We start from the raw sequence: 27569 nt of genomic DNA on the forward strand, positions 1-27569 counted from the left end.
TGGCTTTTTAATAAAGAAGCTCATGTGGTTTCCAGAACTGCACTTGTATTTGTAACTGTTTTGTATCTTTTTTTGATCTTCCTGTGTAAAGACTTTGCACACCCTCACTCCTAGCCACAGGGGGTGGCAGAAGGATCCTCATTAAGGCATTTATTATGTTGTCCCTCTGAGAATGATGATAAACTGTCAATTTCTGCCTCTTTTATTCGGCGTGAAAAAGTAGTCACTGAGCATTCAGAGGATTAGGGTCTATTTTGTTAAATCTTTAGGTCAATTTTCTGTTTAATGCTGTTTATTGGTATTCTCACAATACAAAGAGAAGCCTTGCAACTAAAACAACCCGGAGAGAGACGGACATGTACGGTTTCATACCAACTTTATTTCTTTTTTTTTCCTTTATTTTTTTTTCATGATCACTTCTTTTGCACAACAACAACCTCAAGTTGACAATGAAATGCATGTGGCAGACCAAAGGGAACCGGACAAGGCTCTGTTAGGGATGGAAAGTCTTTCCATGACACTGCACCCAGCACAAGGGATGTGATCCTGGCTGTGGCAGGAGGAGCACATCCTGCCTGGAGGGCAGCTGGGGTGCTGAGCCCGGGGGTGACAGCTCAGCCCTGTGCCCACACAGTCATCTTCCACCCCTCTCCTGCAGCCACGGGCTGGGGTGTTCCTCCCGGGGTGCACAGCTGCATATCCCAACTCCATACTTTGGTACTTTCCATTTCAGAGCACTTCAGAGACGTGGAGGCATCGGCTCTCCCGTGGTCCCCGTGGGGAGGGAGCATCTATGTCCCCTTGTCAAAGGATGTGGGAAACTGAGGCACGGGGGATGCCAGGGCAGGGATGCCCAGCTGTCCCCTGTGTCCCTGCACCCCGGGGACCACAGAGAACCCACACATAAGCATGGCCCAGTGCCCCTTTGCTGCTTTACTTAGACAACTGACTACAATGTGGAGTTTATTGGTCTTACTATGTCATCTCATCCCTAGCATGGAGAGAAAGAAATCTCTAGCACCGTAAACAGCCATTGCCTGACTCATTTCAAGTGGTATCAGAGTGAATGTGCATATATTGTTTCCACAGATGCGTTTCTGTGCGTGTGTGCACGGCCGGGTGCACAGCCACCGCGAGGAGGACAGGAATGCCATGGGAGGGAAATAACAAACCCCGTGAGACAGGATTGCAGAGCCAGGGCCACAGTCACACTGGGCTAAGCTAAAGCAAGCAAGCTGAAGTTTACATTTGAAAGGGAGCAGCAATACTGACCTACCCCCAAGGTAGGATGCCTGCAACTCCTCAACTCCCACTGGCCCTGGAAGGTCAACTCAAAGGGAACCCCACAACTGGGCTAGAGCAAGATTTTTTAATTGCTCCAAAATAATAAGACAAGGAATAGGCTCAGACCAGAAGTAGTCGAAGGGGCCAGCATCCTTGGAAGTGCCTGTTTACAGGCAGAGCTGAGCTCTGCTGTGTGGAATAATGTGGGCACAGAGCTGTAGTTCGGACTACAGCTGGTTGTGCCTTTCCTACAGCTTCACCCGTCACCCAGCTGTTGGAGCCAGGTGGGAGCTCATTTAGCTTCAGCTCCTCATTCTTGCCTGAATCAAAGGCTCTTCTCCAGGAGGGCTCTTGGAAGGCCTATGCATGCACATAATGATGTCACCCTCCTGACTTTCCTCCCTCACACTGCTGCCACACTTGAGGTCCAGGCAGGGATGCTGTGGGTGCTCTGAGGATGCTCCCCCTACAAGGCACATTCCCATGTCCATATGATGCTGCTAAAATGGGGCTGGAAACTTTTGGTTGAACTCGATTCATTAACACCTTCAGGGATCAGTGGAGACCTCAAACCACCACAACAAGGAAGGTGACCCCAAGAACTGGAGGGGTTGCATGCTATGTCCACATCCACGGTACATGGGAATGCTCCAGGAATGACATAGGCTGGGACAGTAAGGATGTTAATGAGGATACTTAATTAGTCTCATTTGAGTCATGAAGTATGCAGCTGCACATAGCCAATAGCATGAAAGGATATGGAAAAGCGTGGAATAACCATGATCCTGGCCCCTGCCACGTGCTGCAGGCTGGGCACGGTGCTGCATGAGCTCCTGGCCACAATGGGTTTGGAGCAGCAGTGGACACTCCTCATCCAGCCAACAGCAGCCAAAGCAGTCACACATTTCCCTGATAGTGCCCAGTGGCCCTGGACAAGCTCCTGAACATCCCTACTCCATCCATCTGCACCAGGCAAACACGGCTCCGGGACACGTAAAGCCTCTGGCCCCACAGGTGAGGCTGTTTCCTTGGCACGGCGTGTCTCAGCAGCAGCTCCCCGACATTACCAATGCACAGCTCTCCCTGCACATCCCTGCTCCTCTGGTGCAGGAGCTTCTCCTGCAGTAACACATTTCCCAGCCATCTCCACCATCCCTCACTGCGCCAACCTGATGGAGGGGAGAAGAATTAGTCTCCCAGTGCTCACACCTGCATGAGCACCATCTGCCAGGCCATTCTGCACTTGCCATGGGAATTTTTGCCAGGAAAAGCTATTGCAAGAATAAGTCTCCACTTGAAACCCATCTAGGCTCTAGGGAAGGGGAAGAGAGGGACGTGGGACAGCACAAGGGATGGAGAGGGAAAATCCAGGCAGGAATTGAGCCTGGAGACTCAGGAGCTGTTTGGGAGGATGGTTCTGACCAGCACAACCTGTTACAGCTCTCTTCCAGCACATGCTAAACCTGACAGATCCTCCAGCTTCCACGGGGTTGCAGGGAACCACCTGGAACCTCCACACGGGGAGGTTTAGATCAACACTAAATTAGATATACTGGAATTGAAGCATCACTTATATTCTTCCTCTCAGCCCTTCCTTCTCCTCCCAGCATGAGGAACAGCCGTCCCCACTCTCACTGCCCTGCCTGCAGGACTCGGCTGCCTCCAGCTCCCAATTCCATCATTTTCCAGCTGCTCTCTGGTCCAGCATCCCACTGGCACCCTGCCTTCACCTGGCCCAGCCTCCGACTCCTTCTGAGCCCCCAGGAGAGAGTGAAAATGGCCATTTCTCTTGTTTTCAACTCTTGCTCATGAGTACAACATTTCTGATAATAATAATCATAATAATCATAGTACTAAAAACAGTATTTACAACAAGCTCCAGGTCAGAATTACACACCAAGCAAACACTCAGCACCACAGAGAGTAGGACAGGGTTAATATCCCGCAGATACCTTCTCAGATCCCACCAACGTGGGACACAGACATTTGACAGTTTCAACCATTTCTTACACACAAACATTTCATTTAAATTACTTTTTAATTTTTTTTTAAACTTTTTAAAATTTCTTGTCACTATATGGATGAGGTGATGCTGGCGGCGATGCCGCGCTCTACACAAATGCTTATCTAGGACAGCTGCTACTATAAACTGATCATTAGCTACTGTTAAGAAATTCAACCCTCAGTTTCCTTCTTCACCCTAAATCTAATTTTCTTTTGTCACTGACAGCACAGGAGCTTTCTAACAGCCCTATTGTCCCCCCAGACCAGGAGGAGGGCTTTGGGAGTAAGGTAGCCCTTCCTTTTAGGAGCAGAGTCCCCTGACATCAAGCCATGGCCATGGAGGGATCCCTCCCACATCCAGCTGGGAACTCAGTGGAGATCAGAAGAGAGCTCCAGGTTTTGGTCTCCAGCAATCTGCCCTGTGATGGCCCCAAAGAACCACATCCATCACTGGAAAGAGGGAAGGATTCTTCTGTTCACTAAAAGGCAATTTCACAACCATGCACCGTCTCTGTTGGATTTACTTTCCTCGCAGGGTGGAATCCTATCTTGTGGGAGCACTGGGGAGTCTACAGAGGACTGAGGGTCTCTCCCAGGGCTCCCACGGAGCTGGAAATGCAATCACCACCCACAGCTCTCCCCGGCAGAGCAGCCAAGACCTCTCAGTCCCCCTCAGCTGGGGAGAGGGTGGCTCAGTGGCCACCCAGGGCATCAGGCAGTGCCCACTGTGACAGGGACTTGTCATGATGTGGCACCTGGCACCAAGCTTTGGGTGGAGCCCCTCAGCTGCTTCCACACGGGTTCTCAAAAATCACCCAAAGATGAGGACTGTGGTCACTGCCTACCTGGGCTGGCTCTGAAGGCAGCCAAAAGTTGGGGGTTCTGCACACTGCAACTCCTGAGCCATCCATCCCTCTCCTTCCTCTCTCCTACCATGGGCAAACAGGAGACTGCTCCCTATTTTACTTCCCACACAGAAATCATAACTTATTCCCATTTTCCTGAAACTGATATTTGGCTCAGAGCAAACACCAAGAGGAGGAAAAGCCCTGGATAAGAAATCCGTATCTCTGTGACACTGGTGGTTGAATTTATCAATATCTTCATTTGGTTTGTTTTGGTTTTTTTTACATCAGTTTAAGAAATATTATTTTTTTAAAAAAGGACAAAACCCTCCAAAGAAGCTGTTTGATTGACTGATCGACTGATTGATTCTCTATTTGATGTGAACTAGTTGCTATTCTGCTTAGAGGTCCCTATGATCTGTGAATCCCCACAAGCACTGACGATTGGGGATGCAGAGAGAAGCGTGTAGCTGGGGGACGAACACCGGGGAGGGGGGATGGAGAACCGAATGCTGCATCTAGACAAACAAAATAAAATGTGTTGGTTGGTCAACTGGTTGGTTTGTTAACAGGAATCAGGTGCTAGATGTGTAGAAAAGCCCTTTATCCAGAGATCTCCTCCCGCTGTTCCTTGTTCCTGCGGACTTCGGCTGCGTGCAGTTCCTGCAAAACGGGAGAAACGACACCGGGCTAACACGCCCTGCTCTTCTGATCAATATTTTCCTCCTGCACACATGATTTGCATCAGACATAAAAAAAGAGACCTGTTTCTCATCCAAAACATTCCAAGGGCAGGGGTTTACACCTGCAAAGAGTGAAGGATCATCTGTGGGAGCTTGGAGGTGATGGAACCTCCAGCGAACTGGCTCCTCTCTCCTACAAAACCCTTCGGCCACACAGCCCATGGTGGGACTAATGCTGTGTCTTTGGACTTGCACTTACCAGGATTACTCAAGCTATGTTCTCTACTCACCTTGAAGGACATAACCCCCTTCCTCACACTGCTCTGGAGCAGAGCTCCTCCTCAGCCACCAGCACCAAGGGAACACCCTGTCCCTTGCACCCATCACACCGGGACCAGATCCCATTTTTCCATAAGGACCAGCACCCCCAGCCCTGTCCCGGGGGTCCCACTCGCCTTCTCGCGGAGCCGCTCCCTCAAGGCAGCGAGATGTGCCTCACGGATCTCCCTGCTCAGCTCCATCTTGTAGTTGAGCTTCTCCTCGGCCAGGCGGCTGAAGTTGTTGTTCTCCTCCAGCGCCTTGTGCAGCACCTCCCGCTCGTGTTCCCGCTTCTCTGCCAGCTGCTTCAGCACCTGCGCCTCCTGGGTCTGCGAGGGATGGGGTGAGGCCACTGCTCTTCCAGCCTTCATCTTCCCCGAGAGCCTTCCTGGCTCCCTCCTCTGCTCAAACCACTCTGCCACTCCCCTCCACCCCATAACACAATCTTCTTGCTTGGAAGATACTTTTGCTGCCTTTTTGCTGCTATCACAGAATTGTCTAGGTTGGAAAAGCCCTCTGAGATCATTGAGTCCAACAGGTCCCCCCAGCACTGGCCAGCCCACCACTAACTCATGTCTCCAAGTGCCTCAGTGATCACATGATGATGATAATGGACTCGAATTCCCTGCTTAAATTACACTGCAGAACCCCACTCCATTATTCCTATGTCTCACCTGACAATTTCCAGTGGAATAACAAGTGTCAGAACATTTCCCAGCTGTTTTAGATTATTCCCACTGAGTTTTAGGGTTTGGTGCAATTAGCAGCAGAAAGGTCACTGCTTCTACAGGACATCTCCTTACCTTCCTCCTCTCTTCTGCAGCCTCCAGCCTCCTCTGCAGCTCCTCCAGGGACAGGTCCTTCTTCTTGGGAGGGGAGGAAAGGATTGGGCTCTCAGGAGATAAATCTGAAGGGGACTTCAGGATCACTTCAAAGCTCTGGCCTGATGCCCTCTTATCCAGCTGCTTCACCTCCATATCTTTGTGGGGGAAAAAAAACAGTGACTCTGTGAACCTGTTCCATTCAAGAGAGTGACCTGAGGTCATCAAGCTCCTCACACAGGAATTAAGATCTACCCATGTCCTGATCTGGGTGATTTTGTTTTATCTCCAGAATATCTTGATTAGTGATCACCTTCATCCCCTCCATGCAAATGCAATTAATTCAAAGTCATGGCATAATTACAGAAAGGTCACATTGCTGCTAATACCTTGTATGTCACCCTTACATGAAGCAGAGAGACTCTGACTCTGGTAAGGTCCCACATTGCCTGTGGGAGAACAATCCAAACACTGCTGGAGCTCCTCTGGGAGCAGGTTACTTACCTCCATACTGGTAGATGGTGTTGGGATGGGGCTGGGTGTGGAAACAGGAACAGATGAGGGAGAGCAGAGACAGCTCCTTCATTTTCTCCTTGTAGGCTGAAAAATATGAAATAGCAATGAGAGAGATTCTAATGGCAACAGCATCTCTTTTTCATGGAGAAATTAAGCAAGCATCCCATCTTTAGTTATCAGACTCTATGGAGACTTTTCCATGCTCCCAGAAATCCCACTTGCAGCTCTGTGGAGACGTTTCCATGTTGTCATAGCTTGACAAAAGGTCCCCAAGGAGTGTCTGATCTAGAGCAGCCTAAATTAGCTGCCAGTGTGGCAAATGTTATGGGAACACACAGAGCAGGGATTTAACACATCCAGGGGTATAAGTTTCTGTGCAGAGTTTTCCCTCCAAAGGAGCTGGGATGCTGCAGCCTGTTTAGTTAAACACGTTGGGACAGTTGCCCCACCCTTTCTCTGGAATTGGAATTTCCAGTCTCTGAGATAAATGATGCCCACTGACACCTGGAAAAATTGCTCAATCCCTGGCAAGTTGGGAATATTTCACAATTCAGCATTTCTGAGGTGAGGGTGAAGAGGCAAGAGGAGATCAGCAATGTGGAGAACAAAGGGACATTTGAGTGATGAAACTGTTCAGGAGCTCTGCTACCAGGGGAAGAGCTGGACCCCAACTTCACAAGGAACCTCCTGCCCTGCAGCAGCAGATCAGGGAGGATGTGAGTGGATTCTGCCACCACCTCAGCCCACACAGGCAGAGGTTGGCACAGCCTGTGACCACAATAACCATCCTTCTGTAAAGGACAGGAAACACTCAATCCTTTCTAGCTCTGCTGCTGTGAGCCCTCCAGTTTGCTCATTGTTCCTGTGACTGGAGGATGCACCACAGCAACCTCGGTGATCACAAGTGCTGCCCCAACACAGATTGCCCCAGAAGCAGATTGCTGCAATCTTCACCTGTATTTTTGGAGTTCAGCACAGTTAAGACAGTCAACTGTTTGCACACTGCTGACAAAGAACCTCAGAATAGAAGGAGTTGAGCGCAGTGAGGTGCTCTGTCAGGCTGTCATGATCTTTATCACATCAGTGAAACCCTCACAGCATCACTCCTCTGTGGCAGGTCTGCAGCTGGAGCTCAGCTGAGTGCTGCTGCCTCATGGGTCCTGTGAGGCTCTGTCCTGGGCTGACTCCTTGGGTGACACCCAGGCTCCTGTGGGGACAGTGTCTTCATGGCTGCATGTGCTGACAAATCTGCCCCTACTCCTGCCCCTGCCACAGGCACAGGCATTCTGCTGTCCTGCCTTGCTCTGCCTCTGGGTTTCCCACATATCTTGGTGCTTTTGGCCTTGGTTTGTCCCCTCTGTTCTGAGCTCATTTCATGCTCCAGCCAGAAGCAACTCTGCAGTTCAGCTTCCAATGCCACCTTCAGGGCAAGACCCTCCCCTGGGCCAGGACAGGGAAATTCCCCGGAACACTGTGATCTGAAGAGGCATTAGACACAGAACAATTCTGAAAAAAGGAACACTGTGTGTATCATGTGCCCTTAGGAACATCTTTCAGATATTCTCCACTGCCTTCCCACAGCTGAGTGAGAAAACCTATGCCAGTTTCATGCTTTCACTGATTTTTCCTCCTAGGTACAGAACTTCACCATAATTATCACCGTTCTTTTGCTAAAGTACCATCCCTGAAGCTCAGATCTTGACTGAACACTTTTTAAACTTGCTCCCCATTCTGATTTAAACCTCCTGCCCAGTTCTGCAGTTAAATGCAAACCAAATAGGAATAGTTTACACCAGCAGTGGCAGCCAGACATCTTTGATTTTTTTCTTAATGAAAAAAAACTCTGGAGAGCCTCTGAGAGGCCCAAAGTCATGGCATGGAGCAGGCAGCTAATGCATCTCCTAATGTGCTGCCAAGAGCCCTGAGGAGGATCCCTGGGAATAGATGAGAGACATTATCATTTATTATCATTTAGACATCCTCATTTAATACAAACAAACCAGTCAACAAGGTCGTTGCTCCACCATTATGTCTGGTCCTGGGCGAAACCAAGGCATGAGGCAGATGTGCCATACCCCCGACCCCCTCATTTAATCCAATTTAATTGTCTGACAGCACTTGTTACAGAGCTCAGTGCTTTGTGTTCCATGCCTTGGCCTTCAGCACTGGCACTGTGTGCAGATGAACCTGTGCTGCATTCCCTGCCTTTCAGGAGGTTTGCCGCGGTGATTTCACAGCTGCCTCCATTCCATCGGGATCTCCCCTGTCCTGCTTTCCCTTCCGTAGAGCAAACTGACCGTCCCTCTCTGTCAATTAAAGTGAGGAGGAGCAGGAGGACAGCAGGCTGCGGCAGAGCTGCGCTGAGCTGAAGCGCTCTGTGTCCTTCCCCCGCCCGGGGCTGCAGCTGCCCCGGCGCCAGCCGCCCGCTGCAATTAGCGGCACACGGGGCCGGGAGCGGGGCTGGAGCTGCCGCGGCCCCGGGGACCGCCGGGGGATGGTCCCGAACAGCGGGAGGGGAGCGGGGAGAGCAACGGGAAGGGGCGGCGGGGAGGACCGAGCCCTCGGGAGCCGCCGGGGGATGATCCCGAGCAGCCCCAGCGCCGGGGGATGGTCCCGAGCAGCGGGAGGAGAGCGGGGAGAGCAACGGGAAGGGGCGGCGGGGAGGACCGAGCCCCCGGGAGCCGCCGGGGGATGGTCCCGAGCAGCGGGAGGGGAGCGGGAGAAGCAGCGGGAAGGGGCGGCGGGGAGGACCGGGCCCCCGGGAGCCGCCGGGGGATGGTCCCGAGCAGCCCCAGCGCCGGGGGATGGTCCCGAGCAGCGGGAAGGGGCGGCGGACAGGACCGAGCCCCCGGCAGCCGCCGGCGCGGCGCTCCCGGCCGGAGCTGTCCCTCCAGCACCGCCACCACCGGACCCGGCCGGAGCTGTCCCTTCAGCACCTCCGCGGGGCATGGGCAAGGGGAAGGACTGACTCCTGAAGAAATTAGAGAATCATACGAGCACAGAATCGGCTCAGGTTTGCTGGGATTGGAAAAGCTCTCCAAGATCACCAGGTCCAAGTGTTCCCCCAGTACAGTCAAGCCCACCACAAAACCATGTCCCCAGGTGTCCATCTACATGGCTTTTAAAGCCATCCAGAGATGGTGACTCCACCTGGTCCCTGGGCAGCCTCTGCCAAGGCTTGACAGCCGTTTTGGTGAAAATACTTTCCTGATGTCCAATCTAAACCCCCCCTGGCTCAACTTGAGCCATGTCCTCTTGTCCTGTCACTTGTTAATTGGGACAGGAGGCTGAGCCCCAGCTGGCTGTGCCCTCCTGTGAGGGAGTTGTGCAGGGTGAGGAGGCTCCCCCTGAGCCTCCTTTTCTCCAGGCTGAGCCTTCCCAGCTCCCTCCTGGTGCTCCAGACCCTTCCCCAGCTCTGTTCCCTTCTCTGAACACCGTCCAACCCCTCAATGTCATTTGTGTCCTGAGGAGCCCCTGATCCATGCCCTGAGAACAACATGGCTCGCTGAAAGCCCCACACGTGTGTTCCAGAGCCAGCAGTTACACCCGTGGGACACGGGAGCATTGCAGTGATGGCCTTGCGCTCATGACACCTTCTGTGACAAAGAATTGTTTTATCAAGCTAAGCAAGAAAAGGCATCCTGTGAGGAGAGGTACATCCTCATATTCAGTAACTAAAATAAAGATCCCTGACCTCTGGGTTGCTATTTAGGAACCTGTGAAGATCAAACCTGAGATTTTTCTGAAGCAAGACTTGGGCTGAATCACAGCTGCTTAAAACTCAGGGGTAAAAGATTGTCAATCTCTGCACTAGAATTTGCTTCAGAAGTATCTGCACTCCCATATGCAATAGATTTAAGGTTTTGAGGACATGTCTATGCCAGTGGACAAAACCCTTGAACCAGGAAAAGACCAGAATATGACATGGCCAAGGCGATCCTGCCCAGAAAGGATGGGTCTAATGCACAAATGAACATGTTTTAAGAACAATTAGACAGGGAATGCTGAACTTTTTACTTGAGCATCTATTTGCATTTTTACTTCTGTTAACATAGTAAAAATCATTTCAGCTTGCACTGAGCAAATATTTCATTTCTGTATAAATTCATCTGACTCAGGTCCTCAGGGACTTGATACCAAAGCATTAATTCAGTCTCAGAGGTGCAGCAAGAACTCTGCCTCACTGGTGGGCAGAGGATTAGGACAGGCTGCTCACTCAGGTGTGGCTTACTGACATTTTACTTCTCTTTTAAGGCAAACACTGCAATGGAAGGATCAGCAGAAAAATTCCTTCCCATTTGTTTGTCTCAGCAGCAAATTCATTCACTTTGGTATGGCCTTCCTCACTGTGTCATGACAATTCACTGCTGTCATATCAGAATTGGGGTGAAACATTGCAAATAACTGAGTGGTGTAATCCAAGAAGTGAATAAACTGTAGAGGTTAGAGAAAATATATCAGTGTCTCATCCTCTAAAGTGGAGTGAGGTTGTATTTTGTTGGCTTTAGAGGAATTTGAGCAGTGATTAAGCTACAATCCATAAAGGTGCAGTCAGTTCCTCAACCCTTCTGAACATTTCTGCCCTGCAATCAGCACAGGCTGATTCTGGTTTGGTTGTATTCCACTCCACACCCCATGAGCCAATCAATCTTTATTAAATTTTTTCATCAGGAGGTGCCCTGAGCCTTCACCAAGGCACCAGGAGGCTCAGGGTGCTCCCAGCTCTCTCTGGTGACTCCTTTCCTGTGCTCCCTCTAGTGCTGCAGGGAACAACCTGCATTTCCATACCCGCACTGCTGTGCACACCATCGATCCATGTAAAGTGTTTATCTCCAAGTCAACCCCCGGAGACATTATCCAGCTGCTCCCCAAGTGCTGGTGGTGCCAGAGATGGAGGAACAGCTGGGAATGGTGTGGTGCAGGAGCAATGGGATTCATTTTCCTGCTCATGATGTGCCTGGATGGTGAGGCTGGAAACCCATTATTCATTCAAAAGTTTTGTTCTCTGTTTCCTAAATACAAGAAGCTAAATTGCTGCCAGGTTTTGGGGTGGTGTTTAATGGCATCCACCAAAACAGAGCGAGGCCATCTCGGCACGACACTGACATGGCACCAGTCACAGTGAACTAGAGGCAGAGCAAGGTTAATTTATGGGAAATTTAAATGGATGAGACTGGATGTGCTCTGTCTGATAGCAGGGTCAGAGGAAGGTTATTACAAGGAAATAATTTGGTTTGTGAAGATAACTTTGGAGAAGTAAGAATTGCTTCCACAATGAATATTATCTCATGCAAAAATAAGAACAGGCCAATTATAAATGCAATCAAAGCTTAAACAGAAGGCACAGAAGACAGAGAGACAGGGAACTGAGACCTGCAGCACAGACTGCAATGCCACACAAACAACAAAAGCAACCAGAGTCCTCAATAAGCCTTGAGTACAGCAGGCTTCAGATATTCTCCCCTGCTATGAATTCTATCATAAAAAGATTGGCCCTTCAGTCTATTGCACTTCCACCTTCTTGCTCCTCAGCTTCCACAAACAAGTCAGCAGCAGATCTTACAGAAGCAGAAAATAGCAGTGGGATTTTTGTTTGTGTTTCTTGAGGGGTTTGGAGTTTTTTTGCCAGCTCGGTAGCTGTAGCCCACACTGATGGTATAGGGACACCACGAGATCCAGGCCCAGAAATTACCATGGGCTCATGTGGAATCATCCATGAGAAGAGGCAGATGTGAGGTTTACTCTGCCTTCTGTCAGACATCTGCTAAACTATTGCCCAGGAATGGTTTCCAATCACCCACCTCCTTCCCCCCAGGTTTTATTGGCAGCTCATGAATGTCACAACAACCCGGGCTGTGCACAGCCAGTGCATCAGCAAATCACTCGAGCTGCAGCACTGGAACATGTGGGCTGCTCCCAGGAAAATAAGCAGGGAAATCTCCTCTTGTATGGACTCAGCAACAGAGAAGGGCCCAAGCTGTGGAGCAGAGCCCTGGCTGGGGGGTTACTCTTGGAAGGAGAGAAGCATGGCCTGGGTTGCTTTATGAAGCAGAGGAAGGAGCAAAATGGAAGCAGCTAACCCAGAGTGTTTGAGGAATTGAGGCAAACATGGGTTTGGATGGTCAGGTTTGGGTGAGACAAAGAGCTGTGAAAGAGCTGGGGAGCTGATAAGGCAGCAGTTCATGAGACGGTCAAAGACAGAGCCCAGTGCCTGATGTGTCAGGGACAGATGTGCTCTGTGACCACAGACAGTCATTTGGTCTCTTTGGATCTTGATTTCCTTCCCATTAAATGAGGATTATTGTATTTCCCCATTATATAGTGGTACTATTTGCATAAACAAATTCAGAGAGGATAAGATTCTCTAGGAGAGCAATAATCATGTAGAGGTACCTTGAAAGAATAAAAAAGATTATTTGTAATATGCTGAGCAGCTCTTTACCATTTGGGAGATGCTGAAGTAGCACAGCACATGCACATGGTCTTTGGTTGCTCTCTGGCTCTTTTGTATTTTCTAAATCACACTCCATTGGTTTAACTCCCCTCTGGAGGGGAGACTTTTATTTTTAAAACATAACTCACATCTGGAGGAGTAAAGCCCATGTCAGTAGGACAGCTGCGAGGGATTAGCCAGGCATGTTTTTCCAGTTAATTTAGGGGTATAGAAGTTTGGGTGAGTTTCAGGTCTCTCCAAGGATTGTCATGAAAATCCCTGGCCCTGTTCACCCTCTGCTGCCCATACTGCTGTCACAATGGGCTTATTTGCAGTCTTCTTGTTGCCACATCAGACCACTAAATATCAGCTTTTACTCAAAAGAAGGAAAATGTGTTCATCTGATAAAACAGTGCCTTCACCAGATCTGAACCAACAATGACAGATTCCAAGAAAGGGCTTATTTGAGATATTGGAAGCACCTTCCCAGAGTCTACATAGAACAAGATATTATTTATACTTTTTAAAATATATTATTTATACAAGGTATTATTTATATTTTAGAAAGAACAAGTATTTGCTTATTATTTAGATCCATTGTTTGGATGCACTGGTGAAAAAAAAAAAAAAGCCTACAATAATAGGCTCTTTAGGCATGTAAAACTGAATTCCCAATAGAAGAACCATAATCTTTTAAGGCTACTTCGACAGCCAAAGAAAAAGACAATAGTTATCTCTTGAGAGCACAGAGAGATGGAGAGCTTGATAGAAAGGATAGAAAGGACTCTGACTCTCCAACGTGGGCAGCAGAAATGTCAGGACAGGGCAACACCACATGGTGTCCTTCAACGCCACCCAGAAAAGGGATCAGGGGCTAACCCAGAGCTCCATGAAGTCCCTCAGCTCTCACATTTCAGTGCAGGACGGGAAAACCTTGGCATGTGCCAAGGCGCATTTACCATGCCCAGTCATGAGGCCAGGAACGACAACCTGGTGTTTCCTCTTGGCTCCACCCTCCAGACACGCCAATGCCGGAGAAAGCCGGCGGGGATGTCACCTTCTGCATCATGTCACAACCTCGCGTCTCTTGATTCAGCCCGGCCGTGCCGGGAGCTCAAGGCACAAAGGCACAAAGGCACAAAGGCACAGAGGCACAGAGGCACAGAGGCACAGAGGCACAGAGGCACAGAGGCACAGAGGCACAGCGCCTTGCGGGATGCTGCGGGATGCTGCGGGATGCTGCGGGATGCTGCGGGATGCTGCGGGGCTCTGCCCTGCCGGGCTGCCCGGCGGCGGGGCCGGCTCCGCACTCAGCCGGCACTGAGCATGTGCCGCCATCCCGCGGCTCCAGCGCCCAAAACAGCCCCAGGAAACGCCTGAGGTGACAGGGAGACAAGAGAGAGGGCAGCCAGGCTCGGGGGAGCGAGCCCTGCTTCTTTTCATCCCGAGGATTTTGGTTGTTTGTTTAAACAAACCAAGCGAATCTTCCCGAGGGGGGTAAAGCCCCCGGGCACCAGCCGCAGACTGCAGCTGCCCTTCCCTCGGCACGGATCGGCTTTTGCTGAGAATAAAAAAGGAAATAATGAAGAAAGCAAACAAGGCTCATTCCTTAATTGAAGGATTCATAATTATTTTTCCTCTGTATTTCCAGCTACTCTCCACTGCTGCTGTACGAGCTGTGGGAGATGGGGAGCTGCTCCTGCAAAGGCAGCTGGGCGAGGCTCAGCCCCGACCCTCCCTTGGCACACAGCGCCCTATTCTCTTCCCTCCTGCCACAGCACTGCTTTCTTTGACTTTCCTTGACTTCCTACTTCTTGAAATTGCTTCTCTACTTGATCTGAGTCACAAGGAAGCCCCATTTCACGCTTCTCCATGATCTTAAGTCTCCTTGACAGCAAAACTGCATCTCTGGGAGAACGAGTTGTGCTGTGGGCACGCAGTGGGTTGGGAGGGTGAGAATGCACCAACTGGAAATCGCATGTTCTGCCTACGTGTGTTTCATCCACCACCTCGTCCATCTCAAGTTCGATGCAACCTTGGTTTGGAGGGCTGGTAAGTCTGAGCCTTCCCTCCCACCCCCACTGTGCAAACGAGGTCCAATCCTGCTCGGTAGGGAAGGCAGGAGATGGGTGGCACCTCCCAGGGGTGCACTGCTGCAGACGTTCATCGAGATAGGGATACTCGCAGGAATATATGCAATATCTGGAGCTTTTCTATCATAAACACATTTTGGCAATGCTGTTTTATATCTTTAACTGCATGCAAAGCCCACTCAGATTCAGCTGCGCCCTTATACTCCCTCCACATACACACCCCTCCATCTCTCCGTGCTTCTTCCCCCTGCATCTAGTGGTCTTTTAAAAGGAGTAAGGAATAGAAAATGCATGGCAGAAAACCTCGGCAAAGGGCAGTGAAAGAAGCAAGAAATGTTGCCTGGTTTGTGGACTGGTTCCCTGCCTGGGGGCCACAAAGCACTTTGCTCTTCCTTTTTGTCTGTCGCTCCTACACAGCCCTCCAGGATCTCACTTCCCCCTCCCAAGCCCCTCTTTGTAGGCTGCAGAATTCAGAGTCATTCCAAGAAAGAAAATCGGTTTTCTGAAAGAAAAAGACCCTCTAAACCCACCCACTGTTCATTGTACCATTTCAAGCTTCTCCTTCACCCACACTCCCGATTTCAGCCACTCGAATCCCTCTTTCCCAGTCAAAGGGGGCAAGACGGGTCTTTAGGAAGCTGGACCGAAGCAGCACAGCATCCTGGGCTGCCATCCTGAAGCACCCGAGCAGCTCCCGGGCAGCCGCGCTGTGATTCCCGGCACTGCTGCAGGAGGGAGGAAGGGCTTCCCTTGCAGCATCTCTTTTCACCCAACGCCATCAGAGGACCGCTCCCCTGTAGCACCTTCGAACCAAAAAATGTGAGCTGTGCAAGAAATCTGGGGCTGGGAAGCCCGGAGAATACACAAAAACACATCCAGATTCTTCTAGTTGGCTTTGGGGGATATTTTTAGGGCATTTCTGACTCTTGCCCGTGTCTTCCTCTTCATTACCCATTCAGGCAACACATGATCTTCACAAAACAAAATGTAATTTCTGATTTCCTTGCATCCAGCTGCACTGTATGCAATTTTTTCTCGGGGGAAAAAAAAAAAAAGCTCTACGATGTTACAAAAATAAGATTTAATTGGCACGTAGCAGCATCTTCTAATGGCACAATGAAATGTCAGCAATACTTTAAATTGGCAAGTTTATTACACGTGTATTCATATTAAAATAAAAAGCCCACCTGCTATCTTGCATCAGAGGGGTGTGTGTATGGGGGAGGAAGGGGAACAATGCTGCCATACCAGCTGCCTCCTCAGCACAGAACTCCCCCGAAACCCACGGAGGGGAAAAAAAAAAAAAAAAAAAAAGCAGCAAAAACCAATCCAAACCTTCAGAATAATGATAAAAAAAAATAGAATAAAACTTGATGGTTTTAGAAGCGCATTGATGTCAAGCCCCCGAGAAGCCGCCTGTCCTACCTGAGACGGTGCTGGCCATGCTGCGGCGGGAGCGGAGCGGTGCTGCAGGAGCAGGAGGGAGCGCAGGAGCTGCGGAGGTGCTGCAATGCTGCGGGGAGGGAGGACTGACTCAGCTGGAGGGGGCTGCAGCCATCCGCGGCGGGGAGAGGCTGGAGCGCCCAGAGAAAGGCGAGGGGTGGAAAGAAAAAGAAGGGTCACTAGTTCAGAATATTAATGAGCGTATCAGGCCTCCTTTCCTGGGAGGCTTTGACGGCAGATCCCTCCCAGGCAAGCCTGCCTGCCAGGAACACAGCCCCACGGCGGGGGGGGGGCGAGACACACCCAGCCGGGCGCGGGCAAAAGAGGATTTTTTTCCTCCTCTTCCTCCCTTTCTTGTCTGCTCGAGATGGGCTAAACTGCTTTTTCCCTTGCTGAAAGCAGAATTAAGATTTTTTTTTTTTTTTTTTTTTAAACCAGCCATTCCAAGGCAGCCTCACCTGCAGGGCCAGGTCGGGGGTCAGGCTTGACTGGGCTGAGGTGTGAAGCCCAAACTCCAAACCTTGCAGCAGCTTTAGGCAAACAGCAAAGGGAGGAGGGATCCCAGCAGGTTTTTAGGCATGGGATTAGTTGGTTGTTTTTTTTTTTAATTTTTTTTTTTTTTTTTTGCACCAGCACTGAGGCACTAAAAGAGCTGCAGTTTGGGGAGGAAACTGCTGTAAAAGTAAAGGAGAAAGAGCAAAATTGAGCTTTTCAATTTCAATGAGAATTCTCTGGGTTTCTCCTCCACCCTAAGCACCAGGACCTCTTTTCTTATAATTTTCTGTCTGTTCTTTATAATTTCTATCATTTCCATTTGTGGCTATTGCCAGGGGCCAATGCTTCTGTGCTTTTAGAGCAACACACACACACTTGGGAGCAAGGAATCCTCCCAAACCCACACATCTCCTGGCACGCTGCAATGCAGACACTCCCAAACAATTCCAGCTGCTGCAGAGAACCACAGGTTGTTGGAATACCTGCCAGCGCTCTGGCTTGCTCAGGGGCAGAAGCCACAGACACTGCCTACTAAATTCAGTCTGAAAGATTAGAGATTTTTCTACTTTCCTATTTTTTTCCCCAGTCAGTGCCCTAACACTGTCATGGGAAAAAAAAAAAAAAAAAAAAAAAAAGAAAAATAGAGAAAATGTCTAACTCATAAAAAAATTAACACTATCCACACGTTTTCCATGTGTTTGCAACGGGACTTTTTTTAATGACCTTTAACTGCCCCCTGTTTTGTCCAAGCCTTTTTTTGTAGTTCCAACTCTCTCTACTTTCCCCTTGGATTGAATCTCCAGGACTTGACAGGTTATCTTGTGTGTGTTTCAAAAACACCTTTGCCATGATCAGAGGAAGGCAGCCATCCCAGGCACCTGGCTGGTGGAGTGACTTCCCCCTTCTGTTCAGGATGAACTCTGGCTTTGATATTCCCAGCAGTCCCAAGAGGGTCTGACTACCTCTTGCAACATTCTGGATCTTTTGGCATCAATCCAGCACACATTGTATTAATTTTATTGAGGAAAGGATGTGGAATGATTTAAAGGTGCCATGGCCATGTGTCCCACTGGAATACACTGTGAGAAGTGGGGAGCAAATGATTTGGAGGGTCAAGGTGGAAAGCTGTGTTGTTACTTCCCAACAGTAAATGGACTGCAATGCTCTGGACTATCAGGATTAAAAGAAATCAGATAATTTGAGGGGCAAACAAAAACTCAGAAAGACAACAAATGGCAAGTCAATCCTCCTCGATCTGAAAAGAGGTAAATAACCTTCATGCCAACCACAGGAGTTTCACAGATGGCCCTCGTTGCTCTTTTGTCCCTTTCTTGAAGATTCCTGCTCCTCTGGCAGCATCTGGATCTCATCTGGAAAGAGATCCTGCCTGGGCAGCCTCTGAACAAACACGGCCATTATTCACTTTGCACTTCTGCACATGATCAGTGTTCCCCTTGCTGGGGTCTCCGGTGTGGTTCAGCCTCTCCCCACAGAGGTAAAGGACCATCTTTCACAAGGTTTTTATTTTGTACATTCGTTTCTTTTTCTCGAAAATGAAAAATAGTGTATCCAAGACCTTAAAACCCAGGAATGAGTGAGAAGTGGAGATGGGGTAGTTCCTCCTGGCTGGGCTGGCAGGGACAGGCTGGGCTGGCACACAACTCTTTGTGGTGCTCGGACAGAGTTTTCAAATCTCTCCTTCCTCTCCAAAACTCTACTTTGTAAGAACTCAGGGTCTATCTAGGCAGACAAACACCAAGATGGCAATCCAGTGTGAGACCAACACCTTTATTTATCATGTCTTTATCCCAACAGATGCTGCAGCTTCACTAAACCTCCACAACAAAGAATACATTTTTCTCTGTAAGCTTACAACCATTTCCTGTGTTCTGTTTTCAGAAGGCCAGCAGTGCTGGAGGCAGCCTGCAGCCCTGGTCAGGTGAGGTCACTGGTGCAGAGGAGCAGCCTCCAGGAGCTGCTGATGCATGTTTGCTGCTGGACACGGGCACCTGCTGACTCACAGCCCACTCCTGCCTCGGGCTGCTCACCTCCAGCTCCCCTCTCTCAGCAGGTGACACTGCTTCTACCAGCAGCACTGCAACAAGGCAAAATATTCTCCTTTGATACACTTCTGATATTGTTCTTCCACGTGGGAAAGATGTGTTTACAGGAAATAACGATAACAGAGTATTCCATGTATTTCTGAGGAGTTTTAAATAATTTTTTCTCCCCTAAGGTTATCCCACATTCTCATTTCACAATCTTGACAAAATGATTTCTTTTGCAGCTTCATCATGTGTGACTGGTATCACAGTAAAGAGTTCACAGTCAGAAACATGAGCAAAACCAGCTGTTAAATTTTGTGTGGAGCACACAAAGTTCCACAGGAATAACTCAATTTTCCAGCTCATTCCCTGCAATTAAAGACAGCTTATGATCCAGGGAAGTTCAGCTGAAGGAATTTAAAGGCTGGCCACCAAAACAGCAACACCCATGAGCTCCCCTGACCCAACACCATGACACAGGAGGTACCACGAGTTTGGGAACAGAACAAACCACACAATGTTTAACTTATATAGTTTAAGGTTTGCTCCTTTTAACATCAGAACCCTTCTACACACAAACAAGCTGTGCAGCTGGTCAGGAGTAAAGCATTTAAAAGGTACAATAAAAGAAGCCACATCCTGTTCTACATCTATGCAGTGACAGCATGAGACATGGCAATAAACCACAGAGATGAGTACCAAGTATTTTCTTCCTGCCTTCTTTCTCATATAGCTGCATAAAACACAGTTTTACAAAATTTGGGGATACAAGTAAGCCATGCCTATACATTTATTAAAACCAGATTCTTACAAAATTGGGTAATCCATCAATCCAGAGCAGTTCACCACAGCCACACGGCCTCAGCACCTGGAATGTGCCGACAAACCCTGGATGTGCCTGGATGCACTGGCAGGGGACTGAAGGGTGGGAGCAGAAAAGCCGGGAACAAAGGAGCGGCACATTCACCCCTAACAAAAGAGACCCGTCAGAATTCATTACCGCTCCTAAGGCAGGAGCTCAGCACAGAGGCACAGATCCCTCCCACCTCAAACGCCGCGGGTTCCACAAAGAGCCCCGCCGTGTCCTGCCCTGTGCTGCGTGCCCGGGGGAGCGGAGCCGGGGGAGCGGAGGCCGGGGGAGCGGAGGCCGGTACAAAGCGCAGCAGGGCCCGGCACACGGGCTCTGCCCGGGGGCACCGAGCATCGCTCGCTCCCGAGCCGCCCAAAAGGGGACACACGCCGGGCCCGGGTGGCCCCGGCGCAGGGCTGGGAGGCTTCGGGAACGCGGCTTTTCGCCAGCGAGCAGCCGATATTCCGCCCCTCCGCGGCCGAAGCTCGGCCTCCGCCCCCGGGGGAAGCGGCTGCGGAACCGGCCGGCTGAACCACAGGGAGCGGAACCGGCTTCCTGCAGACCTGGCGGCGCTCAACCCCCAGCGGGCCTGCGCCGCTCCCGCCCGGGCCCCGCTGGCTCCCCGACACCAAGGCCCGGGCTCCGCCGGGCTCCCGGGCCGGGCCCGCCATGGCCGCCGCCGTTACCGGGGCAACGCCGCCGCTCCCGCGAGAGCGCGCGCAGGAAGTGACGCGCGGGACGCGTGAGGGGACACGTGAGGGGACACGTGACAGCGGCGCGGGGATTCCGAACGGCGCGGCGGGAGGTGAGGGAGCGCCGCGACACCGGGACAGGGGACGGGGGGACACCGGGACAGGGGACACCGGGACACCGGGACACGGGACAGGGGACACGGGGACACCGGGATACGGGGACACCGGGACAGGGGGACACCGGGACTCGGGGACACCGGGACAGGGGACAGGGGGACACCGGGACTCGGGGACACCGGGACAGGGGACAGGGGGACACCGGGACACGGGGTCACCGGGACACCGGGACAGGGGACAGGGGACACGGGGACACCGGGATACGGGGACAGGGGACAGGGGGACACCGGGACTCGGGGACACCGGGACTCGGGGACACCGGGACAGGGGACAGGGGGACACCGGGACAGGGGACGGGGGGACACCGGGATACGGGGACACCGGGATACGGGAACACCGGGACAGGGGACGGGGACAGAGAGACAGGGGGACAGGGGGACACGAGGACACCGGGACACGGGGACAGAGGGACACCGGGAAACCCGGAGCTCAGGGGTCTGGGACCCCGGGAACGCGGGGTCACAGCGATAGAGCACACGGGGACACGGTAGCCCCGGAGCTCAGGGATGTGGGACCGCGGGCCGGAACGGGCGGTCCCGAGTGCCCATGTCCCTGTCACAGTGTCCCCGTGTGCTCTATCGCCGTGACCCCATGTCCCTGTCGCTGTGTCCCCGTGTCCCTGTCACGGTGTCCCCATGTCCCTGTCGCTGTGTCCCTGCGTCCCTGTCGCTGTGTCCCCGTGTCCCTGTCACGGTGTCCCCGCGTCCCTGTCGCTGTGTCCCCGTGTCCCTGTCACAGTGTCCCCGTGTGCTCTATCGCCGTGACCCCATGTCCCTGTCGCTGTGTCCCCGTGTCCCTGTCACGGTGTCCCCGCGTCCCTGTCGCTGTGTCCCCGTGTCCCTGTCACAGTGTCCCCGTGTCCCTGTCACGGTGTCCCCGCGTCCCTGTCGCTGTGTCCCCGTGTCCCTGTCACAGTGTCCCCGTGTCCCTGTCGCTGTGTCCCCGTGTCCCTGTCACAGTGTCCCCGCGTCCCTGTCGCTGTGTTCCCATGTCCCTGTCGCTGTGTCCCCGCGTCCCTGTCACGGTGTCCCCGCGTCCCTGTCGCTGTGTCCCCGTGTCCCTGTCGCTGTGTCCCCGTGTCGCTGTAGCGGCCCGGAGCGGTGTGACCGAGCCGCTCCCTGCCGTGCCTGGAGCGGCCCGCAGCGAAGCTTTACACGGGCCCGGGGTGCCAGGACAAGGGGAGCGGCTGCAGCCCGGCTGAGGGCAGGGGTAGGTGCGGTATTGGGAAGAAATTCTTCCCTCTGAGGAGGGTGACAGCCCTGGCACAGGGTGCCCAGAGAAGCTGTGGCTGCCCCATCCCGAGTGTCCAGGTTGGGCGGGGCTTGGAGCAGCCTGGCGCAGTGGAAGGCATCCCTGCCCACAGCAGGGGTTGAATGAGGTGAACTGCCAGGTCTCTTCCAGCCTTATCATGGCACAGTATCACCAGGACAGCAGGGTCAGCATGGTCTGCCCTTCCTTGCAGGCAGCTCAGGGAAGGAGCCATGCCCAGGATCACTCTGAACGGGATCACGGTGGATTTCCCCTTCCAGCCCTACCCATGCCAGGAAGCCTACATGGCCAAGGTGCTGGAATGCCTGCAAAAGGTGAGCGAGTGTACAACTGTGTGTCATTGCTAACTGCACAAAATGGTTTCTCTAAGAAGAGGTTGTCATAATTCAAGTTTTCTTTACGTGCTTTGTATGCTTCCTTTCCAAATCTTCTCTGACCTTTTACTTGTATTTTTATTTTACTCCGTGGTAATGAAAATCATGGCTGGCAGGTGGCAGTCAGTAGAAATATAGACGGGATGTTCCTGCCTAAACTGGGAAAAGGAAGAAAGGCTGCTTGTATTCATGCAGTCTGTTCTTGACGGATTACAGAATCATGAATAGTTTGGGTTGGAAGGGGCATTAAAACTCACCTTGTTCCACCCCCTCCCACGGGCAGGGACCCCTTCCACCATCCCAGGCTGCTCCAAACCCCCTCCAACCTGGCCTTGGACACTTCCAGGGATGGAGAAGCCACAGCTTCTCTGGACAGCCTGTGTCAGGCTCTCTCCACCCTTACAGTGAAGAATTTCTTCCTATTCTCCAATATAAACCTACTCTCTGTCAGTAGGACTCCATTCTTCCTTGTCCTGTTACTACAGGTTCTTGTAAATTCTTGTAGCCCCCTTCAGAAACTGGAAGACCCCAGTTAGGTCACCTTGGAGCCTTCTGTTCTCCAGGCTGAACAATCCCAATAGTCTCAGTGTTTCCTCATAGGAAGAATTTGGTCTCATCTTGTTAATATTTGGATATTTGTATAATTTTCCATTTTATGTGCGAGAGGATAATTTTAATGAATGAATGTCAAAATAATAAAATGGTTTTTTCGCAGTAGTTATCTTTTTTTTTTCCTGGACACATCTTCATGGTCCCTGTTCTGAGGGACCAAGCAAGCTTATTGTGGGAATTGTGGCTTTCCACCTGGCTCTGCTGTGGATCACGGTACCTGCTTGGTGCCTTCTCTCATCAAATTCAAAGTGTCGTGAGCTCATGATAGAAATTCCTTTCATACTCTTGAGCTCAGCTGCTGCTTTTTTCCAATTTTTAGTATTGTCACACACTTAAAAATTATAACATCCTGTAGGTCGAGGTGTTCCAAGTGCTGACAAAGTTCTGTGCCTAAACTGCCATGGGATACAACCTTAATCCTAAAGGAAACCAGCACTCTCTTAACTGGGAGCCACTTTCTGGGCTGTTTTTTCCAATAACTTCTCATATTTTCATTTAATTCAGTATTTTATACTGAAACGTGACACACTCCAATGGCTCTAAGAGTGGAGAATTGAATTCCTGTGCTAAATAAATCCGTTGGCTGGTTCTGGGTGTTTGATTGAACCTCATTAAATTAATTAGAGGGTCCTACAAGTTGATTAGACCTCGTGTGTGGGTGTTCCTTGGTGGGGCTGCCAGCTGGTGTTTGCTCCTTGGCAGAGGACATGCACTGCTGCACCAAGACCTGTCCTGCTGAAGCCTTAAATCCCTTTCTTATTTCTCTCCAACACAGAAGGTAAATGGCATTTTGGAGAGCCCCACAGGCACAGGGAAGACCCTGTGCCTGCTGTGTTCCACCCTGGCCTGGCGGGAGCACTTCAAGGACACCATCTCAGCCCGGAAAATCGCGCAGCGCATGAACGGGGTGGAGCTCTTTCCTGACAGACCACTGTCCTCCTGGGGCACTGCTGCCACAGATGGAGATGTCCCAAGTGAGTACCACCACCTCTGCACTCAGGGGTGGTAGTCAACACGTGCTTTTATCTGTCTTTTATAATAAATATATCTGTCTTTTATAATAAATATACAATTATACAAGTTACAGAGCTGTTGTTGAGCAGCTGAAGCACAGTTTCACTGTTTTATACATTTTCAAGGTGTTTTACCTAGTTTGAATTTTTCTGGGAGCTCATTTAGTTCTTTAGTTTCTTAGAAAAATCATTTAGCTCATTTTATGTATGTGAATAGTTAGATGACAGCATTTCCTGCTGTCTCTATAAGGCAAACTGTTGCCATAGTACCAGCTGGGGAAGGAGGCTAAGAATATCCCTAGTTCTCCTTTCTATGCTTATAATGTCTCTCTGCTTTTTTTTCTCTTCTGTTTGGCAGCTTATTACACTGACATTCCAAAAATAATTTATGCCTCCAGGACTCACTCCCAGCTTACACAGGTCATTAATGAGCTAAAGAACACAGTGTACAGGTGAGTATGATTTAGGGTAGTGTCCTTATTCAAAGAAAAGGTAGAGAAACCCCTCAGGTATAGTTATTGTTTGAACTTTTGTAGATGAACGCATAAAAGATGATATCCAGAGAAATATAGTTCCTTTAATGTGCATGTTTAGGACCTGGTTTTCTTTGCTGATGGGTTTGGTTTATTTTAATACTTCACAGCTTCTCTCCTTCAGTCATAGAGTTTTCTGAATTTAGTCTGGTTTAGGTTTTTTACTTGACACATTAACTAATAAAATTACCTTTTTTAATTTTTGCTCTTTCTATTTTTCTGGGGACATTTTTAAAGGCAGTGGGAAGCCATTACCAGGTTGCACTCCCAAGGCTGATGTAAATCTATGAAGAACTTTGTGGTTTTGTTATACCAGTGCCTGTCACAGTTTTCAGCTGTTCACATACCAGCGTGTGGCTGAGCTCTTTGGACAGGCATAGTCATTTGTTTATGTAGCACTTGGAAAGATACAACCTTGTAATAATCAGAAAAGTCCAAACCATGGTGAATGTTTATAGTGAACCAGTTCTGTCCAAACCTTGTTCTGAAAATCACAACCAGCTTGGAAAAGCTTGTAATGGATGGCAGGCCCCAGCTGCCTGGGCTGAGCTGTCATAACAGAACCCAAATTTTAAAGTGGATGGTGTAAATTGCTGCTTGTGACTTCTTGCTGTGAGCTGCTGCTGCTCATTAACACCCACTGCTGCCAGCAGAAATGCAGTGCCTCAAAGTCCAGTAACACACACAGCAATTACAGACAGACTAATTGACTTGTTCTGGCTCTGACCCTTGCTTTGGGCTCATCTGTTTCTCCTGAATCTTTCACTTTTGAGATATTGAATCTAACCATGTACAACTCTGTTCTTTCTTGCCTGATTTTTAATGTCAATTTTGTGTATCCAGGCCAAAGATTTGTGTGCTGGGATCCAGGGAGCAGCTCTGCATCAATCCTGAAGTGAAGCGACAGGAGGGCAACCACATGCAGGTGAGATCAGAGCCTGGAGAGGATGTTCAGGGAGAACATGGAGGCTTTTGTGTCATTTCTGTGTCATTCTTCATTCTGACATTGTTTAACTACAGGAGGCTGCAGGGAAAACACAGTAGTTGAAAATGTATTTTTAGGAGTGTTTAGTTTCCAGTTTTGTGAGTGCAAAATGTAATTCTGAGTCTTCGGTGACGTTTTCTATCCAGAGAAAGATGTCACTGTATAGAATATGACAGTTATTAATTTGTAGTTTCTGATCTGCTATTTATGTGTTTTTCAAGAGCAATAATAAGTTCAAAACATTGCTTCTATTATGGATTTAGCTGTTATTTTACAATATGAAAGATTACTGTTTTGAAAAGTATTAATGGTAAAATATAACACATTTTTCTCTCAGCACGTGTGTGTTCTGTGCTGCAAAAAAAGCCTAACCTGCAAGGTGATTAGGACATGTGGTTTTAAAGCTGAAGAGCTGTGATTAGCATTTATTCATTTGCTGGTGTTAGAACTGATTGCACTCTTTAACCTGCTTTCAGTGCCTGACAAGCTGTGCTACTCTGGGCTGAAATAGGCTTTGTTTTACAGATCTACATGTGCAGAATGAAAGTGATGGCTCGTGCTTGTCATTTCTATAACAATGTGGAAGGTGAGTGTGGCTCACCTTAACCTCCCCTGGAAGCAAAGACCTGGATTTGGAGAGGGATGGATTTGCTAGGCAGGTGGAGAGGTTTGGAAGAGTTGGCAAAATCCATCTGTGTTTTTTTTTTTTACTGTCTTTCAAGAATGAAATATTAGTGGATGAGTTTGATGATCAGGGTAACTACAAACCTTTGTGTGATGCCTTCACCTAAGCTGGTGGTTTCAATGTCATCTTTTACAGAAAAGAGTACAGAGAAAGAACTGATTGAATCAATCATGGATATTGAAGACTTGGTTAAAAATGGAAACAAGCACAGGTGAGTGATCCTCTCTGACCTTCCTCCCCCTGACTTGTGAAAATAATGAAAATTGTTTCTCTGTTCACTTTTATTAATCCATTTATGTATCAGAGTGCATGAATGTTGAATGTCCTCTTAATATTTCTGCAAGCAATATAGTCTGTACTGTTTTTTTTTTTTTAAACAGAGCTTGTCCTTATTATCTCTCTCGAAGCCTGAAGCAGCAAGCAGACATTATTTTTATGCCTTACAACTATTTGCTAGACTCAAAGGTAACATGTAACTTTGCTTTTAAATACAATTGTTCTTCTGTTTGTCTTATGTTGGCTTTTAGAGGATAAACAGTGAAGAGTGATGCCTGGTAAGTGGATGCATTAGGTATAAAATTGTAAATGCAAGGAAAATCCTCTGCTTTACACCCCACTTCTCCCAGATCTCTATTGCCAAAAATGACTCAAAGTGATTCAAATTAATCATTAAACTTTCTCAAATTAGTTAAACGAATCCAAATATGGCACACCTGGGTTGTTTTTTTTTTTTCTTTATTACATATTGTAACCTTGGTAAACATTTACATTATACATTTTAGCACCTTAATTTCCAGAGAAAGTGATTCTGTGGTTTCTGCAGTGGGCAGCCACAGCCATGACTTGCTGTTTTCTTCAAGGTAAAAACCAACCCAACTACAAAATACATGAAAACTCAAAAGTATCTCATCATTCACTTTCTCAGCCAATCCAATCCATATTTCTCAGTGGCCTTTTTGTCCATTTCATTGTTCTGATTTTGTCTTTAGAGCAGGAAATCACACAACTTGGACCTGAAGGGGACTGTGGTGATACTCGATGAAGCTCACAATGTGGTGAGTTGTTCTGGTCTGTTATCATTCTTCAATCTGCATCCAAAGAGTAAAACAGACCCCATCCTATTAGAGACAACCTGTAAAATCTCTATTCAGATGTATGTTGCTAATATTCGTTAACATGAACATTTCTTGTTTCTGTGACAGTTAAATTTTTGTAGTTTAATTAACAGTCCTTTGACATTGCTGATTTTTTTTTACAAGGTGATGGTTTCTTTCTAAAGGGTACATCTCCTGATTCATAACATGCTTCTTTTCTTGGAGACTTCTAAGAAAACACTGTGTAAGAAATCATGAAAGACTTATTCCTGAAGGCCAGCTGGATCAGCTCTGCCAAGTGCAGT

General features: G+C 49.3%; 2 protein-coding genes across 9 annotated transcripts in view; one reads left to right on the forward strand and one right to left on the reverse strand.

The window, feature by feature from the left end:
• Positions 1 to 274: 274 nt before the first annotated feature.
• STMN3 (stathmin 3) lies at positions 275 to 16723 on the reverse strand. Of its 2 annotated transcripts, XM_021527337.4 has the most exons (5): positions 16423 to 16723; positions 6460 to 6555; positions 5938 to 6113; positions 5272 to 5463; positions 275 to 4796 (listed from the first exon to the last, which is right to left on the reverse strand). In XM_021527337.4, the coding sequence occupies exons 1-5, from the start codon at positions 16439 to 16441 to the stop codon at positions 4737 to 4739; spliced, it is 543 nt and encodes a 180-aa protein (XP_021383012.1). In that variant the 5' UTR covers positions 16442 to 16723; the 3' UTR covers positions 275 to 4736. The 2 variants fall into 2 exon arrangements, with proteins under 2 accessions (XP_021383012.1, XP_031362407.1); XM_031506547.3 differs by lacking the exon at positions 275 to 4796 and having other exon boundaries at positions 5137 to 5463; positions 16423 to 16581.
• Positions 16724 to 20579: 3856 nt separating this feature from the next.
• RTEL1 (regulator of telomere elongation helicase 1) overlaps positions 20580 to 27569 on the forward strand; it is a 45587-nt gene continuing 38597 nt past the window's right edge. For all 7 annotated transcript variants that reach the window (XM_085558154.1, XM_021527334.3, XM_085558158.1 and 4 more), the window contains exons 1-9: positions 20580 to 20635; positions 22162 to 22282; positions 23730 to 23928; positions 24326 to 24419; positions 25344 to 25425; positions 26011 to 26071; positions 26306 to 26381; positions 26551 to 26635; positions 27160 to 27225. In XM_085558154.1, the coding sequence (XP_085414280.1) occupies positions 22181 to 22282; positions 23730 to 23928; positions 24326 to 24419; positions 25344 to 25425; positions 26011 to 26071; positions 26306 to 26381; positions 26551 to 26635; positions 27160 to 27225 (765 nt within the window). In that variant the 5' untranslated portion in view covers positions 20580 to 20635; positions 22162 to 22180. The remainder of the gene's footprint in view (positions 20636 to 22161; positions 22283 to 23729; positions 23929 to 24325; positions 24420 to 25343; positions 25426 to 26010; positions 26072 to 26305; positions 26382 to 26550; positions 26636 to 27159; positions 27226 to 27569) is intronic.

This window comes from Lonchura striata, chromosome 20 (assembly GCF_050655825.1).
Source record: "Lonchura striata isolate lonStrDom1 chromosome 20, ASM5065582v1, whole genome shotgun sequence".
In the NCBI taxonomy this organism is placed as follows: Eukaryota; Metazoa; Chordata; class Aves; order Passeriformes; family Estrildidae; genus Lonchura; species Lonchura striata.